At 38.3% G+C, this 22304-nt stretch overlaps 1 protein-coding gene across 1 annotated transcript; it reads left to right on the top strand.

Annotated features, from left to right (window-relative positions):
• Nucleotides 1-2899: 2899 nt before the first annotated feature.
• LOC308497820 (large ribosomal subunit protein eL6-like) lies at nucleotides 2900-3801 on the top strand (the record flags this gene model as incomplete). The annotated part of the gene is made up of 1 exon (XM_081048931.1): nucleotides 2900-3801. The coding sequence occupies one exon, from the start codon at nucleotides 2900-2902 to the stop codon at nucleotides 3764-3766; it is 867 nt and encodes a 288-aa protein (XP_080905057.1). The 3' UTR covers nucleotides 3767-3801.
• Nucleotides 3802-22304: the final 18503 nt, after the last annotated feature.

Raw genomic sequence — 22304 nt, 5'->3', positions numbered from 1 at the left:
GTTGGTGCCTGAAATGAAACTAATGCACAGGAAAGAAAGACGGAAACATCTGAGAGGTAAAGAGAGACTACATCTTGAGGATTTGGCTCTCCAATAAGCTCTCCCTGAAGTCTGACCTATTCCTGGAATTTCAGGTAGGAGTCAATAAATTCCTTTTCCCCTTAAACCAGTTAGATGGCATGCAACCAAATGTCCTCACTACCTAATTTTATTAAACTTTTCTAGCTTCAATCAAGTCCTCCTTTTCAGGTGAATCGTAATGCAAGCATTTTAAAGAAAGCTAATTGTATTCATGAGTTTCCTGCAAATGGGTACACTGACCATATATCATCATAACTGCAGATAATTTATCTTTCTTTCCTAAAGAAAAATATGAAGTAATAATATGAATATCATTTAGATAATTGAATAGCTTCATATCTTAAATTCAACCAAAAACAGTTGCTTTGATACACACCTAAAATGTTTCACAATAGCATTAAAATTTTCGGATATCAAGCCAAAGAATATCTTTTTGTTTATAATAAGGTCAGTTGGAATTTCTACTAAGAAACAAAAACAAACAAAAAAAGCCAGAAGACTATACATTGAATACTAACAGTGTTATTCAAAACATGCAAAACCTCCACAACTACTGTTTTGTTTTACAGTGTGACAAATCCTGCTTTGTTGGCTTCTTAAGGGGAATGGAGATGTGGAGAATCTCTATCCTCTATTCTAAAAAGGAAACTATTTTCATCTACTCTAATAATTTTCTGTTAAGCTAAGAAAAAAGATCATTCTCATTCTTTGTGTTCTCTCCAAAGCTGGCATGGAATGTGTAGCAAATGGGGGGAAAAGTGTTTAGAAGAGCTTGTTTTCATGCACTACAGATTCTAACCTTGTCTCTAAGAGCCAAGGTTGATGCGTCCCATGCCAAATTAAATCTAAGATGTATGCAGGAATGAAAAGCATAGCATTCCATGAAAAATTCCACTTTTCAGTTAAAGTAGCTAAGGCTTATTAAATATGCAAAAATTACAATGTCAATGTAACTTTGCAAATTAGGGTTTTCTTTTTAAATGTTTAAGCACTGTACTGTAAAGAATGAAACAGTTGAAGACTTTCACAGTTTGTTACCTGCATCTTTTTCTCAAAGAAGCTGCATTAATAAATAAGCCATACACTTCCCAAAGATAAGGGATTTGGATCATATTCCAGTGAGCAGTTTACTGAATATTATCTTTGTTCACTGACCCTGACTAATTTTCTTACTAGTTGGATCAATGTTACAAACCGTAGTCCCTTATGATATACAAGCACCATATTTTTGAACTGGTATATCCTCTCCGTGCAGCTGATCATTCAACACAAAGATGTTTTGTACTGGAGTAAAATGCATCATATTTTCTAAAATGAAGATTTACAAAGGCTTAAGGAAGCTGAAGGCAATGATATAAAAGATCTGAAATAAGCATGCATTTTAATACAGTACAAATACCTAATTCTATTTCTTTTCAAATAACTTTACCTTTCAAATGGAAAATGTAGAAAATATAAAAAAGTAGAAAGAATAAAAATTACCTGTAATTCCTACATCCAAAAATATTAAAATTCTGAAAACTCAGACGCCTCCCCAAAAATGTTAAAACCTAGGGCAGGAGGAATTCTTACAGACTTTTTAATATGAAAACAAATAGATAACCTTTTTCCAAAATTGAGATTATATTCTAAATACTGTTTTGTATACTTCATTTTCACATTACATGCGTCATGAACACTTCCTTACATCATTAATTACAAAACGTGACCACTGACAACTGCATAATAATTTACTGACTCCTTCATTTTACAGTATTTTCACTGAGGACCTAATGCCTACTGGGCACTACGTTAAGCTCTCAGAACCTTTATTGCATACATGAATAACCTGATAGCTACTTTTATCAAGACATACAAGGTCTTGTTAAAGCAAATAATATCCAGGTTCAGGCTAATCCAGGAAGTCAAGAAAAGTTTCCCTGAGAAAGCACAATGTAAGATGAGGCCTGCAAAAAGTGTAGAAGTTAACCTGGTGAAGAGAAGAGGGAAAGGCAAGCAAACAGAACAAGGTATGTAAGCCTCTGAATTGAAAAAGAGCTTCAGAGTGTTTGAGGAATGCGAAAGTCAGGTGGTAGGTCAGTAAGAGAATGGCAGGGACAGGAGCTCAGCAGACTAGGCTGGCAGGGTAGTCAGAGGCAGAGCACCCAGGGTCTTTCAGAGCATCTAAAGGATTGTGGGTTTTACCTAAATGCAATGAGAAACCAAATGAAGTTTTGTTCCATTGAAAGTGATATGATCAGATTTGCATTTTTTAAAAAAACACTTTGGCTACAAGGCAGATAATGAATTAAAGGAGAGAAAAGTAGAAACTGAGAGACAATAAGAGAGCAATTATAATAATTCAGGGTAGAGTCATTGGTTAGGACCAAGACAGAGCAATGGAGAGAGAAACAGACATATTCGAAATGTATTTTGAAAATAGAATCAACAGGACTTGGTGATGCACTCAATGTGGGAGGTCAATAAAAGGCAGGTGTGGAGAGGAAGTGGCAGCATGAGAAACTGAGCTATTAAGGCTTCACTTGCTAAACTGGGAGACACTGGTGGAGGAGTGAATCTGAAGGGGACAACTGAGACTTCAGTAGGGAAGACAACAAATTTGGGCTCCCCACGAGACACCAAAGTGAAGATGACCAGTTGACGGTGCACTGAAAAGTTTGGTCCTCAGAAAAAACCTGGGCAGATTAGATTTTGCAGTCATTGACAAATAGATGGTATCTAACATCTTCACAATCGGTTAGATGTCAAAAGTATGATTACTTACTTGTTTTAAAGAATGGGAGACTCAAAAACATGTTTGACTTTCCCAACTTGCAAGATGGCGGGTGAAAAGGCTGGGAAGCCGGACGCTAAGGAGAAGAAACCTGACGCCAAGAAGGCCGATGCTGGTGGCAAGGTGAAGAAGGCCAACCTCAAGGCCAAGACGCCTAGGAAGGGGAAGCCGCACTGCAGCCGAAACCCTGTCCTGGTCCGAGGAATCGGCAGGTATTCCCGGTCAGCTATGTATTCCCGAAAGGCCATGTACAAGAGGAAGTACTCGGCAGCTAAATCCAGGATTGAAAAGAAAAAGAAGGAGAAGGTTCTTGCTACTGTCACAAAACCAGTTGGTGGCGACAAGAATGGTGGCACCCGAGTGGTTAAACTTCGCAAAATGCCTAGATACTATCCTACTGAAGATGTGCCTCGAAAACTGTTGAGCCATGGCAAGAAACCCTTCAGTCAGCACGTGAGAAAACTGCGGGCCAGCATCACTCCCGGGACCATTCTGATCATCCTCACTGGGCGCCATAGAGGCAAGAGGGTGGTTTTCCTGAAGCAGCTGAGCAGTGGCTTGCTACTTGTGACTGAACCTCTGTCCCTCAATCGAGTTCCTCTGCGTAGAACACACCAGAAATTTGTCATCGCCACCTCCACCAAAATTGATATCAGTGGTGTGAAAATCCCCAAACATCTCACTGACGCTTACTTCAAAAAGAAGAAGCTGCGTAAGCCCAGGCACCAGGAAGGGGAGATCTTCAACACAGAGAAAGAGAAATACGAAATTACAGAGCAGCGCAAAATTGATCAGAAAGCCGTGGACTCGCAAATTCTGCCAAAAATCAAAGCTGTTCCTCAGCTCCAGGGCTACCTCCGCTCTGTGTTTGCTCTCACAAATGGGGTTTATCCTCACAAACTGGTGTTCTAAATTAATTAAGAAAGACCTAATTAAATGCCTGAACTGTTAAAAAAAAAAAAAAAAAAAAACATGTTTGAATGCTACAAATGATAGCAAAGGTTAAAGGGAGGAGAAACATAAAATAACTACTGTGTTTCCCCGAAAATAAGACCTAGCCGGACAATCAGCTCTAATGCAATTTTCGGAGCAAAAATTAATATAAGACCTGGTCTTATATTAATTTATAGTATATTATATCATATAAGACCTGGTATTAAATTATATATATATTATATTATATTATATTATATTATATTATATTATACCAGGTCTTACATTAATTTTTGCTCCAAAAAACACATTAGAATTGATTGTCCAGCCAGGTCTTATTTTCGAGGAAACATGGTACTTGGCACAGCGTGGGACCCAGAGAACAAATAGAGGTTTTCATCTTTCATAGGAGATGGGAACCTTCATACTATCTCAGAAAGAAAGAAGGAGGGGTGGCTGGTGCAAATATATATAGATTTGTTGTTACTGTGTAACAGTTTCTACTTTTTCTATATAGCGTGCAGCAATGTCATCCTCTGAAACCCTAGGAGAGAGAAAGGAGAGTGAAAAATAAAGAGAATAGAGATTAGAGAAGATTGGAGAAGGTGTGCAGATAGGAAATAATTTTTTTTGAGATCAAGAGAATGGAATTGCCAGTTTTAACAGTCCAGATGGAGTGAAAGCTAACTTAAAAGATGTGTGTTTTTCTCCAATAATTCTTAGTTGCAGTACACAGGCATGGCAAAAGCTGGTAGTTGAGTTTTTCCAGGGCTGAAATTTTTCTAGGAAATAGTGCAGGAAGAGAGAAACAAAGCTATTGAAGAGTTTGCAGCAGAGTGATTATAATGAAGAATGGACTCTAAGAATGGATACAATGAGAATAGGAAGAGAAGGCAGAGTCAATATATTAAATGAACCTATGTGGTTGAATATTTATGTCATTTAAAAGGTTGAATTATTATTATATGAGATTATGAACATCTTGGCAAATGATTTAATAATAAAAGTTCTCAACATTTCACTTAGATTCCTAAATGGAGTCCCTGGATCAAAGTTCATAAACATTTTAGGAGTCTTAATACATAGAGCTAAATTGCTTTCTATTAAGAGTGTATATGATCAAAAAAAAAGTACTTGAGAATTCCTACTACATTCACCAACACTGAATATCATTTTTAATTGTTGCCTATTTGCTAGTAAAAATGGAAGAATTATTAGAAAAGAAATATTGAGATAAAAATCAAAATACATTTTTCAGATAGCAATTTAGCTACAATCTTTATTTCTTTCTCAGCTGAATTGAAAAAATGTGAATGTTATTTTTTTAATTATTAATAGTGTTTTCTAGTATTTTTAATTCACATAAATAGATCACAACATTAAAATGTAGCAACATTTCTACATTGTATTTTATCTTCCAATAACCCCTCCAAAATCATCTCCATTTTTTTCATGTTTTTAATTTTTTTTTAATATGAGGATGGATAGTTGGTGAAACATGTCTTCCATCAAAGGCTCACATAACTCATGGAGAAATTAATGTTCAGTTGGTTATAAATATTGATTTCTACTGTACCAGGATTTTACTAGAAACCAAGGAAGTATATCAAAGAGAAAAAATAAAAGAAGACTGTCCTCAAGTAGTTTACAGTCTAGTTGGAAAGTCAATTATATTACTAACAAAAATTTCTTAAGGGAAACTGACAAAGCAACACCTATAAATTATTAAAGTTCAGCCAGGGGAGCATTTTAGATCTTGCTCCCCAGCATATATTATTAGTTTAGCTCAAATAAACTCTTATAAAACTTCAACAACAAAAAAAGTTCAGCCAGAATAACCCCCAAATAAACATGAAGGAAAATAAGAAAATGTAAGTGGGTCACTGACAGGGTCATCTTGTTGAAAACTGAACTCCTCTTCCCTGATCCCAAACCTTGTTCCTGCTGTATATTCTGTCTCTAATCTATCCATCCAGGTGCGTAAACCAGAAAACTGAACTGTCTTCCTGAGGCATATTCAACTATCCACCCAGTTCTATCCATTCTACCTCTAAAATCGCTTGTATCCATAGCTCTCTCTCTCTCTCTCTCTGAACCCATTGTCACTATCTTAATTGGGGTACACAAAATGTTATGCCTGGAGGACTGGATTACCATTCTCACCATCACACTTCTCCCAATACAACCCCTATGAAAGAATTGTGAATTGAGAGGAATTTTATTTCATTATACAATATTAAATAGGAAAATGGCATGAATTTCAACCAATTAGGTATCACTCATATATAATACCAACTGTTCAGGAGGATACCCAAGTTTTATTAGCAGAGCTTCTAAAACAATTGGAAGTTTTATGTAGCTATGTGATGAGTGCAGTCTATCACTCATTTTCCTTTAAATTACTTAACAAATACTTTTTGAGTATCTGTTGAGCATTTCTATGGTAGTTTTCCTTTAAATATCATTGTTTTGATATATTTCATACTGCCTGATGTATTATAAATTCTTCTGTAATTGTGGGTTTGTGAAAAGAAAATAAATCGCAGATACTTTGTTTCCTTTTTTTCAGTTGATTTTCTTTTTTCTATGGTTTAATTAAATTTTATTTAAATTTTTATTTAAATTAAATTTTATTGGTTAGTAAATTTACAATGGTTAGTAATGGTTCAAGTTAGTAATGGTTAGTAAATGGTTAGTAAATTTAGTAAATTTACTAAATGGTTAGTAAAATTACATAGGTTTCAAGTGTACAATTCTATAATACATCATCTACATATCATATTCTGTGAACACCACCCAGAGTCAGTTCTCCTTCCATCACCATATATTTGACCCCTTTTACCTTCTTCTAACGTCTTCCCCTGATGGATAATTTTTTTCAACAAGATCACTTGATTTCAAAATTTGGGGTATACTTTCTGACTTTTTAACCATGTACCCTCTTCCAGTTCATACAGATATCAAAAAGCAGTAGAATAAAAAAAGTTAGAGAAGGTTAAGCAATATATTTAGTTTTTTCACTGTTGATGCAAAGCCTTACTACAATGACTTTTGCCATTTAACTTCCCAATTAATTATACACAAATCATTCTCTAGTCTACCTAAGTAGAAAAAAATGAATAAAGATAAATTTATCAATAAATTATATATGTTTATATTTCGATATAAAACATGACCCAAAAATAATATTATTTTAATTATCTAGAATCTTCATTGACTATCTCATACCTAACCTGTACTTTATAATTAATTGATAGGTAAATGTCTAATATTTGCTATTGAAGTGTACAAACATTGGCAACACAGATCTGGAACTTTCTGTTCTGGCTAATAATTATTCCAACCCACATAAAGCTTTTCAGTGAGATAGTCTCACTAGGCTCCCTATTCCATTTGAAAAGAACAGGACAAACAGTTCACTTTTACAAACAGTTCATTTTCACAAACAGTTTACTTTCAGATATTTCTTTGCTTCTTTTGGTATAAGAAGAGAGTCTGCTAAAAGCCTTCCAGAGGGCAAAATTATTTAGCAAAAAAAAAAAAAAAAAAAAAAAACCATTACATTTTCAGCAGCAGGACAAAATCTAGAATATCCTAACCTAAATTCTCTCTTCTCCCCAGATAGTATATGCACGTGCTTGTATCAGTAATCAACATGTAATTTGATTAAATACTCTATTTACATGTCTAGTGGTTCCACTACATAATGATAATTCTCCTTTTGTAGAATGGGAATATCTTTTAAATGCTTCTCATAGTGTCTGAGTAATGCATTTAGTAAAATTTATTATTAACTTGCAGAAATAAAAAAGGAAACAGAGATCAAAGTATTAAGAAAGATGGGGAGAAAATATAAACAAAAACAAATGAGAGAAATATTGTGGCTGTAAGATATTTTGGACATACTCCAGTATCTACTCACATCGAAACTAGAAAGCCTGGCCATCAAAAGGAATCCAGAGCCATTTTCAGACTCTGTTTCATGAGTGATGGCTTCTCTAGCTACTCAGCTGAAGCCATAGCTTAGTAACTGTAATTGTCGCCTGAGTATACTACTTCAGGTATTGCTCCTTAACAATGCCTAAGCAGGTTGTTTGATTGCCTGTTTGTTTGTTTGTTTACAAATGTTTTATAAAAGTGTTAGTTTTGGAAAACTAAAGGCATATAATGGACAGAACTGCCTTTGATTAAGTGCAAGTAGTTTATATAAATACACATCAAATTTCAAATGGCATATGGGTATAGTTCTGGTTGTGGTTCATTTAACAAATATTGACAACAGTTACTGAATACCCACTCTCTGCCAGGTGTACAAAGTTCTTTGTCTCCTACTTGATGCTGATCCACCTCTCCTTTTTTCACTGTCCTTGTCTCCAAGCCACATAGTTCACTTCTGAATTGCACACCTGCAGTGCTTTAATATACTAACAGCAAGAACAAATCCCTGGAAATCCTCTGCTTAAAATAGAGAGGTACCATCACACTCATTGATTATAAACAAAAACAGACTGATTTTAAATCCTAAGCTTGAATCTAATAATGGTGTACCTTCAACTTCTTCAGCTGTAAAATGAGAATAAAAATTATACCTTTCTCATAGACTATATAAGGATTAAATGTGATAATATATGTGAAATAGATAGAACATAGTAGGTGTTCAATAAACAAGAGGTATTTTGAAACATAAACATTCTTTCTCAAGGTCTTAGGATTTTATTTTTAGTTCTGGTCAAATAGCCATTGTTCACATCCATGTCCCATGGGTACTACAAGAAGTGTATATATTCTGTACAGCTTTTTTCATGTGTCATTAGTGGTTTTAAGCGGGAGGAAAAAAACTGTTTTTCAAGCTTAGTTCCTGGCTCTTTCCCAATACTCCCAACAGCCTATCCACTGTATCTATTTCCTGTTTTTCATTTAAATGTGTCTATTTTTTTTCCCTTTTCCCCATCAAATTCACCAAAAAAAAAGAAACTTAAAAAAAGAAATTACCTGCATCTGGAACTGAATTTAGACTCACCTAACCAGCTCCCCTGCACCTGTAAGTTAATTGTTTTATGCCTACCAAATGAAGGGTACACAATAAGCAAAACCATAAATCCTCTTAGAGATACTCACATCCTCACATGAGATACATTCAGCATTTGCTGTTTTCTCACAAATCTGTTCTCAGACATTTCCCTGCTCTACTGAAGCAAGTCCATCAAAAAGTCAAGTGTTCTACAGAGAAACAAATCTCTAGATGTATGTACGTAGCAATATTATTTTGAGTGAAAAATGTAAAAATTGGGAAAAGTTACATAGCTGATCATATATGACATTTATGTAAATTAAAAATATACACAACACAACAATCATATTTTGTAAGGATGCAAAGGCCATACAGAAAGGACACTGGAGCCAGAAAGCACGGCCCAGTGGAATCAGATGCAGTCAATTTCACCCACCAGGAAGGTTACTTTTCCTCCAAGCAGGGGGAGCAACTAGAAAGGACCGAATGAGAAGGCCAAGAGATGGACTCAAAATTTGCTTCTTCCTGAGGAATTGTTGCCAGTTTGAGGAGAAGAGAAAGGTCAAGTAAGAATTCCTCCTTAACAATTAAGCAGTGATCAGAATTTTGCTTCTTGAGGAATTAGGTGTGGGAAGATAACACAAGAATACAAATGCTAGAGGAGCCTACAAAACACTGTGAAGGGAACGCAGGACACCTCATGCTTTGTGTGATGGGCATATGTGTGATTCCAGAAGAGTAGAAGATTTGGAAACCACTGATTACACAGAGAGAACAGCTAAGAGACTCCTAAGAGACTCGTGGAAGGATTACTTGAAGGGGCGCAAATTGGGTGAGCAGAGGAAGAAGGAAAGGAGCAGAGTGGAAACGCGCGGTCTCGTGGTGGAATCAGGCCTGCGGCGGCTGCTGCGGTGGCGGTAAACCGCAGCTCTAAAGACACAGGGAGATATAGAACACCAGAACAGCGGGGAGACTCGTGGAGGAATTACCTGAAGGTGAGCACTGATTGCGAGCAGGGGAGGAGGCAGGACAGCGAAGTGGAAGCACGCTCCCCACCCCCCACCGCCGCCCCGGCACCCAGGACGGAGCGCAGACTCGTGGAAGAGCCCAGGCCGGGCGGCGACCTCTGCGGGAATCTCAGGACAGAGCGGAGACTCGTGGAAGGTTTGCTTTGGGGTGCGCTAGTTGGGCAAGTAGGGGAGGAGCGAGGAGGGCAAGAGGAAACGCGCCGCACTCTCCCCACCCGCCACCGTAGAGCCGCGGCCCTGCAGCGTGCCCACAGCAGCAGTGGCAGGCAGCACCCAGGGCTCTAGAGTCCCACGGGATCCCAGGGTGCAGCGGAGAGCGCAGGGTCCAGGAGGTGGGCTCTTTCCCTGCGTCCCACAGCTGATCGCTCCCGCCGGGGCGGGCAGCTCGTGGGCCCTAGGGCAGACAAAGAACTCAGACGCCACACCTGGGCCCCTCACCGCGCTTTTCGAATCCTCCCCCCGCCCTTCCAGAGACTTAAACTGACCCTTGAACTGAGAAGTAGTGTCAGATTACAGAGGGGCATCTGTGCTCAGGCGCTGGGAAGATTGGCAGCCAGCTCTGACCTTCGGAAGAGGCTGGGAGGAGGGGATTTTCGCTGGAGGAGGAGAGAGGAGACTCCCACAACCCCAGCCACGCCTTTTCGGGCCTGCGGGAGGAGTGTGACCTGGCTGGCCTGGGAGAGAGAAGACCTCTCCATCCCCAGCCCCCACCCTCTCTGGCTGGCCTGGGGCGGGGCAAGGGCAACCGGGGAAGCACTCCCTGAGTTCAGCAGCAAGCAGCAGAGGCAACTCCCAGCTTTCAGCAGCTTAGAGATCTCCCGCCTGCCCCCTCCCACACACCCACGGAAGTAGGGCCCTAAGACTCAGGAGTACTGGGCACAGGGCTGGTGGAGCTACTCTCAGCGTGCATTTGTGCAGGAAAGGACAGAAACTGCACGGTCTCTCTGAAAACTGTCATCCAGACCCCTCAGCCCCTCGCATTTAAATCTACACTCCCAAATTCACTCTGGGCACCAGGTGACCAGCGCTGCTTGCGCAATAGGCAGGGAACTCTTTGGCACAGCGGAGGACAACCTGGAGATTACTTGGTGGGCTTAAGCCAAGACTGGTGCTGTTTTCTGTTTTGCTTTGCTTGGTGTTTTCTTTTCTGCTTGTTGTGATTTGCTTTGTTCTGCCTTTTTTTCTTTGATATCTTAGCTTATGTTGAGTGGGTATTGTCGGTTGTATTTTACATGTGAATGTACTTGATTTGTTTTCTTTGTTGTTGTTTTGTTGTTGTACTTGGTAACTTGATTTGTGCTGAAACTGCCCTAACAGGGCCCAGCTTAAGAGGCACAAGATTCAACATATCCAGAAGCCAACTCTGGACCAAACCAGAGTACTACCAGGTTTGACCAACAAGTCACACACCCAGAGAGAATCCTCTGAAAGCACAAGAGCCCATAGAGGCCAAACCTCATTTAAGTGGCCAACCCTCACCCAGCAGAACACCCTGCGGTGGGCAGAGCCAAGTTTCACAACTAGACAGCCTAGGAGTTAAACCCACCTACTCACAAGCAAAAAGCAATTAAAGTTCTTCTTGAACAGGACAATATACTAAACACACGGACCACCTGTGGAGCACATGCAGAGGAGAAGAACGAAGTAGTCCAAGTCAAATATAAAGGACACATACTACATAAGATAACCCAGCAAGAACTAAGAGCTCTAGGGGAACTTCCTACTATATCAAAGCAAACACAGAGAGTCAGTCAGAATGGGGAGACAAAGAAGCATGTCCCAAATAAAAGAACAGAAGAAACCTCCACAACTGGAATCAAATGAAGCAGAGGTAACCAACATGTCAGAGACAGAGTTCAGAACACTGGTGATAAGAATGTTTAAGGAGCTTAGAGAAGACATAAAGAAGGATATAGAAATCATAAAGAACAACCAGTTAGAACTAAAAAAGGATGTAGAAATCTTAACAAAAAACCAGCTAGAACTAAAGAACACAATTACCGAAATTAAGAACTCACTTGAAGGAATGACCAGCAGGTTAGATGAAGCAGAGGATCGAATCAGCGACTTAGAAGACAAGTTAGCAGAGATCACTCAAACTGAACAACAGAAAGAAAAAAGAATAAAAAACAATGAAGATGGGTTAAGAGACCTCTGGGATAACATCAAGCGCAACAACATGCGCATCATAGGAATACCAGAAGGCGAAGAAAGGAAGCAAGGGATTGAGAACATATTTGAGGTAATAATGTCCGAAAACTTCCCTAACCTGATGAAGGAAACCAACATACAAGCCCAGGAAGTGCAGAGAGTTCCAACCAGGATAAACCCAAACAGGCCCACACCAAGACACATTATAGTTAAAATGGCAAAGCTTAAGGACAAAGAGAGAATCTTAAAAGCAGCAAGAGAAAGGCAGAAGGTTACGTACAAGTGTACTCCCATAAGGCTATCAAATGACTTTTCTACAGAAACATTGAAGGCCAGGAGGGAGTGGCAGTAGATACTCAAAGTGATGGAACATAAAGGCCTACAACCTAGATTGCTTTATCCAGCAAGGCTATCATGTAAAGTTGATGGAGAGATAAAGAGCTTCCCAGAAAAGAACAAACTGAAAAAATTTATTACAACCAAGCCAGCATTGCAAGAAATACTAAAAGGACTTCTGTAAATAGAAGAAAGATGAAAACAATTTACTACAAATTTAAAAATGGCAATAACTATGTACCTATCAATAATCACTTTAAATGTAAACGGATTAAATGCTCCAATCAAGAGACATAGGGTGGCTGAGTGGATAAGGAAGCAAGACCCTTGTATATGCTGTATACAACAGACTCATCTCAGATCAAAAGACACACACAGGCTGAAAGTGAAAGGTTGGAGTAAGATATTTCATGCAAATGGAAGTGAGAAAAAAGCTGGAGTTGCAATACTTATATCTGACAAAATAGACTTTAAATAAAGAACGTATTAAAAGACAAAGATGGGCACTATATAATAATAAAGGGATCAATCCGACAAGAGGACATAACCCTAGTAAACATCTATGCACCTAACATAGGCGCACCTAAATATATAAAACAGGTGCTGATGGACATAAAGACAGAGATCAACAGCAACACTATCATAGTAGGGGACTTCAACACACCTCTGACAACAAGGGACAGGTCCTCCAGACAGAAAATCAATATGGAAAAAACAGCCTTAAATGATACTTTGGAGCAGTTGGATTTAATTGATATTTTCAGAGCATTTCACCCCAATGCTGCAGAATACACGTTCTTCTCAAGTGCACATGGAACATTTTCCAACATAGATCATATGTTAGGACACACAACAAGCCTTGATAAATTTAAGAAAATTGAAATCATACCAATTGTCTTCTATGACCACAGTGCTATGAAATTAGAAATGAACTACAGGGAAAAAAAACCAGGAAGACACACCAATTCATGGAAGCTGAATAACATGTTACTAAATAATGAATGGGTCAAGGAGCAGATCAAAGAAGAAGTCAAAAGATATCTCGAGACAAATGAGAATGAGAACACGATGACCCAAAATCTATGGGATGCTGCAAAAGCAGTCCTAAGAGGGAAGTTCATAGCACTGCAGGCCTACCTAAAGAAACAAGAAACATCACTAATTGACAGTTTATCTTCACACTTAAGGGATCTGGAAAAAGAACAGCAAAATAAGCCCAAAGGGAGCACAAGGAAGGAGATAATAAGGATCAGAGCAGAAATAAATGAAATAGAAACCAGAAAAACAATACAAAAGATCAATGAATCCAAGAGCTGGTTATTCGAGAAGATAAACAAAATTGACAAACCTTTAGCCAGACTCATTAAAAAAAGGAGAGAGAGGACCCAAATTAATAAAATCAGAAATGAAAGAGGAGAAGTGACAACAGACACCGCAGAAATACAAAAAATTTTAAGAAATTACTATGAGCAACTGTATGCCAACAAATTTGACAACCTTGAAGAAATGGACAATTTCCTAGAGGCGCACAACCTTCCAAGGCTAACTCAAGAAGAAACAAAGCCTGAACAGTCTGATTACCACCAGGGAAATTGAATCAGTAATCAATAATCTCCCAACAAACAAAAGCCCTGGACCAGATGGCTTTACAGGTGAATTTTTCAAAACATTCAAAAAAGAATTATCACCTATTCTCCTCAAGCTCTTCCAAAAAATCCAGAAGGAAGGAAGACTCCCAAACACTTTTTATGAAGCCACTATCACTCTGATCCCAAAAGCAGACAAAGACACCACAAAGAAAGAAAACTACAGGCCGATATCTCTAATGAACATAGATGCAAAAATTCTCAACAAAATATTAGCGAACAGAATTCAGCAATACATTAAAAAGATCATACACCATGATCAAGTGGGATTCATTCCTGGTATGCAGGGGTGGTTCAACATCCGCAAATCAATTAATGTGATACACCACATTAACAAAATAAAAAATAAAAATCACATGATCATATCAATAGATGCAGAAAAAGCATTTGATAAAATACAGCAACCTTTTATGATAAAAACCCTTAAGAAAGTGGGAATAGAGGGATCATATCTTAACATAATAAAGGCCATATATGACAAACCCACATCTAACATCATACTCAATGGGGAAAAGTTAAAACCATTCCCCCTAAGATCAGGAACAAGACAAGGTTGCCCACTATCTCCACTTCTATTCAACATAGTGCTGGAAGTTCTAGCCACAGCAATCAGACAAGAGAAAGAAATAAAAGGCATCCAAATTGGTAAGGAGGAAGTAAAATTATCACTATATGCAGATGATATGATACTATATATAGAGAACCCTAAAGACTCCACCAAGAAACTACTAGAACTGATAGATGAATTTATTAAAGTAGCAGGATATAAAATTAATATTCGGAAATCAGTTGCATTTGTATATACCAATGATAAAATATCAGAAGGAGAAATTAAAAAAACAATTCCATTTACAATTGCTCCAAAGACTATAAAATATCTGGGAATAAATCTAACCAAAGATGTAAAAGATCTGTACTCAGAAAATTATACAACACTGAAGAAAGAAATGAAAGAAGACATAAATAGATGGAAACACATTCCATGTTCATGGATAGGAAGAATTAATATAGTTAAAATGTCTATACTGCCTAAGGCAATATACATATTCAATGCAATTCCTATCAAACTACCAACGACGTTTTTCACAGAAATAGAACATATAATCCTGAAATTTATATGGGACCATAAAAGACCACGGATAGCCACAGCAATCTTGAGAAATAAGAACAAAGTGGGAGGTATAACGATACCTGATTTCAAGCTATACTACAAGGCTACAGTAATCAAAACAGCATGGTACTGGCATAAAAATAGACACATAGATCAATGGAACAGAATAGAGAGCCCAGAAATAAATCCATGCCTATATGCCCATCTAATCTACGACAATGGAAGCAAGAATGTACGATGGGGTAAAGACAGTCTGTTCAATAAGTGATGTTGGGAAACCTGGAGAGACACATGCAAGAAAATGAAGCTGGACCACCTCCTTACACCATATACAAAAATAAATTCAAAATGGCTTAAAGACTTAAATATAAGATCTGAAACCATAAAATATCTTGAAGAAAATATAGGAAGAAACTTCATGGACATTACCCAAAGTAAGATTTTCACTGATATATCCCCTCGCGCGAGGGAAGTAAGAGAAAAAATAAACATGTGGGATTACATCAAACTAAAAAGTTTTTTCACAGCAAAGGAAACCATCAATAAAACAAAAAGGGATCCTACTGAATGGGAAAAGATATTTGCCAATGATATATCTGATAAGGGATTAATATCACAAATCTATAAAAAACTTACTTAACTCAACTCCAAAAAAACAAACAACCGAATTAAAAAATGGGCAGAGGACTTGAGGAGACATTTTTCTAAAAAGGACATACAGAAGGCAAAAAGACATATGAAGAAATGCTCAACCTCACTAACCATCAGAGAAATCCAAATAAAAACCACAATGAGATACCACCTCACCCCAGTCAAAATGGCTATCATCAATAAATCAACAAACAACAAATGCTGGCGGGGATGTGGAGAAAAGGGAACGCTAGTGCGCTGTTGGTGGGATTGCAGATTAGTGCAGCCACTATGGAAAACAGTATGGAGGTATCTCAGGAATCTGAAGATAGAACTTCCCTGTGATCCAGTAATTCCACTCCTAGGCATCTACCCGGAGAAATCCAAAACTCCAATTCAAAAATCTGTATGCACTCCTATGTTTATTGCAGCACTTTACACAATAGCCAAGATATGGAAACAACCGAAATGCCCATCGGTCGATGACTGGATTAAGAAGCTGTGGTACATTTATACAATGGAGTACTACGCAGCCATAAAGAAAAAAGAAATCTTATCATTTGCAACAACATGGATGGATCTAGAGAACATTATGTTAAGTGAAATAAGTCAGAAAGAGAAAGACAAGTACCATATGATCTCACTTATATGCGGAATCTAAAGAAAAGAATATGTGTATGAATTAATCAGAAACAGTTTTGGGGACAGAAAAAATCAAGAGTTGTTAGATGGGCGGGGGGGAGGGAGTTGGGGATGGGGGGAAGGGTGAAGGGATTGGGGGGCGGCTGGTGACCACAGGATGGCCTCAGGATTTTTTGAGAATTACTTTGGGGAACTTATTCAATAGTGTTTGGGGATTTTGTTGGGTGTCCGATGGACATGTGTCCTTTTTGGGAGACCACCTCAGGGATGCTGTGGATGCCTGATCATGGCATTGTACACCAGAGACTGGACATTAATGAATGCCAACTATAATTTTATATGTATAATGTGATGGCTCGGTGTGAGGTCGGGGTGGTGGTGGATGGGGGGAGGGGGGTTCACGGTGTGAGGGATGTAAAAATAAAATAAAATAAAACTATAAAAAAAAAAGGACACTGGAGTGAGTGCCTACAGAAAGAAGGAATTGGAAACATGAATCAGAAATGAAAAGAAAAATAAAAATAAAACAAAAAAGTGGAATTGCACAGATGAATTCAATTCAATACAATTAAGTAGAACTATTTTAACTACTAGTATTTGAGGAAGATAATTCAAGCAAATGTGTTAGTGACTAAACCACAAAATTAGACTTACCCAGTTATACATAGCCCTGGGTTTCATCAGACTTTCTGATATGGGAGGTCACAACAATAAAACAATGCAGAGTAGGCCAGAACGTATGCCTACCTTCTGTGGGCAACTGGTCCCCGTTGAAAGGGAGATAAAAAGGGGTCTAAACTTTGTTAAGTTTGCCCTTCCAAATTCACCAATCAGATTAAGTCACTTCTCTCCTTTTATGAAAGAGGAATGCGGGAGTTCAGAGAGGGAAAGAAAGCATGTTAACCTAGCATGAGAAAAGAAAGCTCCATACCCTATGCTCCACAATGAAATTTTTAATAGTCTTTTGCCACATCCTTTCTGTGAGCTTAAAAAATTATACCACTTTTCAGTTAGGACCCTCAAAACAGCTAACTTAATTTGAATAAACTTTAGATTTCTTGCTAAATCATTTTATATTCTACAAACATTACAGCTTATTATTTAATAAATTTTTTCTCTTCTTTACTCAAATTTAAAAAACCTGTTCAGGGTACTGTTACTAGACTTTTAATAGCTTACTTAGTCACTTAATTCAACCCCGTAAAAAGAAATAAAAAATAATTTAGACTATTACTAGGTCTGTATTTGGTCACATCTAATGCTTTTTGTGTAACACCAGATACAACACATTTTATATAAAATGTGAAACAGCACCTAAATTCATATACACTGTTAGAACTATCTTGATTTCTATTCAGTGATATTTTCAAACAGGAAATAGAAGCTATTCTGATACGGCAGACTATGAAAAGGAAGAAGTAAAAGAAATGTTTTCTTTAGATATGTTTTGGGTCAGAAATATAAGATTAGAATTGAAGTAATACACTTCAGGTAGTATACACTATATATTTTCCCAACACTGTATAGGTTAGATTTCTTAAATTCACAAATGTCATTTTTTTTAATCTTCACATATTCTGTTATATATCTCAAAATATTTCTTATCATTAGTTACTGTTCTCTTTAAGAAGAAACTATAATAAATTTGGCATGATTGTCAGGTATTTCTGATGCTGAAGAAGCCAATGAATCTAGTCATGAATGCACAATTTCTATTTAAAATGGAGAATTCTGTTCCTTTACATTTATTTAACGGGTATCACCATGGTAACAGAGCACTTTTCACAAAGCTTAATTTATGACACAAAAAATACAAAGAAGAAAAAGAACTTACACTTTCCATGGTTTACAGATTGACAGAAAAAACTTTTGGGTTGACACATATTTGAGAAGGTAAAAAAAAAGATCTTAGAAACAATATGGACAAAAGAAATTTCTTTCTGTATGTAAAGATTCTGGCCTCTCAAATCTATGCTATAAGAAACGCTACCTCAGGAAAAAGACTTCTCACAGATAATAATTTAAGCTCACAACTGAAAGGGCCACAGAAAGACTCTCACTTAACCCCCCCCCTTTTTTTTTTACAGATGATGTGGTCTGAATTTACCAAGATCACAAAACCAGTTTGTGACAGAGCCCAATCTCAACCTCAGGTCAGCTGCCTCCTAATCCCTTGCTCCTTCTATCTAGTCACATTTTAGATTTGTCAATGAAAAAAACATCCAGCCAAAGAGAAAACTTATAAGAGTTTATTTGAGCCAAACTGACAACAATTGCCAGAAAGCAAAGTCTCAACAGATTGAGAAAATGCTCTGGAAAATGACTGTTTTGCTACTTATTTTATACATTAGAATCAAAGGAGAAGGGTTACATAAAATACATTGGTTGTAGATTAAGGGGGTGGGAGAAAGCAAAGCAGGGAAATCTGTGGGATTAAATAAAAAGCAAAATGGAGAAACACACACTTCTTTTACATTGATGGGTATAGGAGAATTAATGGCATTTTACAGCACATAGAGATGGTATTTGGGGAACAAGATAACAATGAGAGATTTTGTAGTTTCCTGCTCTGGTGTGGTGGGTCGTGTCCCCTGGGGGCGTCCAGAAAAATGGATTACTCTGACATTCCTAGAGTATGTTATCTTAGATGCAAAAATATGACAGACAGTGTCACTTACAGTAAAGATTGACCTTTGTCAAGGAAGCTACAGGCAAAAGATGTGACTTCCTGCCATGGCCCACCTTAGTTAGGAAGTTTTATGTTCACACCATCCTATGTGGTTATTTTCAGTCTACTGAGCTTGTAAGGTTTAACATGTGACTCCTTTTCCATCCACAGATTTCCCATTTTTACCTCTTGTTACCATTAAACCACAACTACTTCAATTAAGAGGTCTTTGATTCTTGCCAGACACATCTGTGTCTTTGAAATCTGTATTTAAAAAAGTTTAATGCATCAATCAAACAAGTGATAAATTATTGTATAAAAACTCATATAAGGTTTGGAATTTCCAGACAGGATGGAAGAGTAGGTAAATGCTGTGCTCACCTCCTCTCAGGACCACATCAATTACAACTAAACCACAGAATAACCATTATTGAGAATTGCCTGAAGTCTTGATGAACCAAAGCCCTTCAACTATGGACATACAGAAGAAGCCACCTCAACACTGGTAGGAGGGACAGAAACCAGCAGAACAGGCTGGTCCCACACCTAAGTGTGACCATTAAAAATTGGGAGAGATATCTTGGCTGCAGAGGTTCTCCCTGAGAAGTGAGGAGTCCCAGCCCCTCTCCAGACCAGGATTTCAGTATCGGGGAGAAAAGTCCCCATAATTTCTGGTTGTGAAAACCAGCAGAGATTGTGGCTGAGTGAAACAGAGGGAGGCTGGAGTCCCAGATGCTCCTCTTAAAGGGACCATGCATAGACTTACTCACTGATGTACTTACTCTGAGCTCCAGTTCTGGGGCAGCAGGTTGAAAGGTGACAGGGACAAATAGACAGGAACTGAGTTGTCTAGAGGGGTAGCTTCCTCCACTACAGAGGAGCTAGTAGAAGCATCGTTTTTTTGTTGAGTCCTCCCCCTCCCTGCTTGCAGACATTGTATCTGAACTCCATCAAACTATCACCTTTCCTCTGACCCACCCTATTGATCCCCTAAGACCACACCCCACCCAACTTTCAGTGGCTTTTCCCTATAAACAGCCTGCCTTAGCTCATGCTGCTGACTTTCCTCAGAGGAGGAAATCTCTCAGAGGTTCACAAAACCCAAACAAGCAGCATCTGGCTTCAGGGTATCCCATGCCTCTGGCTGAGCAACTCTAAGCCTGGCACTAGCAACAGCCAGCCTTGGATCACAGCTTGGCCTCTCAAGGCACCTCCAAGCACAGTGTGGGCAGTGGCCATCTCTAGATTGCTTTGTGGCTCATGCCAGGTGGCCCTGGGCAGAACATAGCTATAGCTGAACGTGGCCTGCATCACATCCCCTTCCAAGAGGCCTCAGGGCTGGCAGGCCAAGTGGCCAGCTTCAGACTGGGCCAAAGCATTACCTCGCCACCTCTATGAATGGCACACCCAAAGAAAAGACTGGGCAGGCACCAGAGTCCCATGAGAACACACTGTGCTCTGTAGGATCTGCACAACAGTTCATCGACTGCAGTCGGTCAGTCCTCACAACAAATCAGCCCCAGGGTCAATCTCTCCCATTGATGTGTGAATAGCAATCAAGTCTCAACTACAACAGGAGGACACACAAAACCCACACGAGGAACACACCTGGAGCACTCGGCTCTGGTGACCAGGGAGATTATGCCACTGGGCTCCACAGAACATCTATTATGTAAGTTCACTCTACTAAGACCGGGAGGCATAACAGCCTTACATAGAAACAAACACAGGGAGGTGGCCAAAATGGGGTAACAAAGAAACATTTCCCAAATAAAACAACAGAAAAAAGTTCCAGAAAAACAACTAGACAAAATGGAGACAAGCAATCTACCAGATGCAGTGTTCCAAACACTGGTTATAAGGATGCTCAATGATCTCAGAACTTCAACAGAAAGATAGAAAACACAAAAACGGAGGTAGAAAACATAAAACAGAACCATTCAGAAATGAAGAATACAATAACTGAAATGAAGAATACATTAGAGGGAATCAACAGTGGATTAGATGAAGCAGAGTATTGAATCAGGGATTTAGAAGATAAGGTAGCAGAAAACACCTAATCAGAACAGTAAAAAGAATCCAAAAAATGAGGAGAGTTTAAGGAGCCTCTGGGACATCATCAAGCATACAACATACACATCACAGAGGTACCAGAAGAAGAAGAGAGAGAACAAGGAATAGAAAACCTATTTGAAAAAATAATGACTGAAAACTTTTCTAACCTGGCAAAGAAACAGATATAGAAGCCCAGGAAGTACAGAGAGACCCAAATATAATGAAACTAAAGAGTCCCATATAAAAGGTTAAAGACAAAAAGAAAATATTAAAAGCAGTCAGAGGAAAGCAGTTAGGTTGGGAGCTCCCATAAGATTGTCAGCTGATTTCTCAACAGAAACTTTGCAAGCCAGGACCTACAACCAAAATTACTCTACCCAGCAAAACTATCATTTAGATTCAAAGGGCAGATAAGGAGCTTCCCAGACAAGAAAAAGCTAAAAGAGTTCCTCGCCACCAAACCAGTATTACAAGGAATCTTAGAGGGACTTCTTCAAGACAAAAATAAATGAATAAATAAATAAATAAATAAATAAATAAATAAATAAATACTATGAATAATAAAATGGCAATAACTACATATCTATCAACAATTACTTTCAATGTAAATAGATTAAATGCTCCAATCAAAAATAGGATGGCTGAATGGATAAGAACACAAGACCCTTACATATGATGCCTACAAGAGACTCATTTCAGATCAAAAAACACACACAGACTGAAAGTAAAGGGATGGAAAAAAGATATTTCATTAAAAATGGAAACAAACAAACAAACAAAAGCTGTGGGATCCTTGGGTTTTTGAGGGTAAATTTCCTTGAGAAAGACAAATACCAGACAAAATAGACTTAAAAACAAAGGCTATAACAAGTAGCAAAGAAGGGCCCAGTAATCCTGCTTCTGGGTAGTTATCTGAAGAAACCCAAAATGCTACTTCAAGGAAATGTGTGCATCCATATGTTCATTACAGCATTGTTTACAATGGCAAAGTTGTGGCAGCAGCCTGAGTGTCTGTCGATGGAAGAATGGATAAAGAGTAGGTGGTACATATATACAATGGAATATTGCTCAGCCATGGGATGGAATGGGCTCTTGCCATCTGTGGCGGCATGGATGGACCTGGAAGGTACTGTGCTGAGTAGAGTATGTCAGACAGAGAAAGACGCAATATGGTTTCACTTGTATGTGGAATCTAAAGAACAAAACAAACAGACCAAACAGAAACTCATAGATATAGAG

This window comes from Rhinolophus hipposideros (genome assembly GCF_964194185.1).
Source record: "Rhinolophus hipposideros genome assembly, chromosome: 5".
In the NCBI taxonomy this organism is placed as follows: Eukaryota; Metazoa; Chordata; class Mammalia; order Chiroptera; family Rhinolophidae; genus Rhinolophus; species Rhinolophus hipposideros.
The sequence above is the reverse complement of the archived record's forward strand: the minus strand, read 5'-3'. Positions and strand labels throughout refer to the sequence as shown.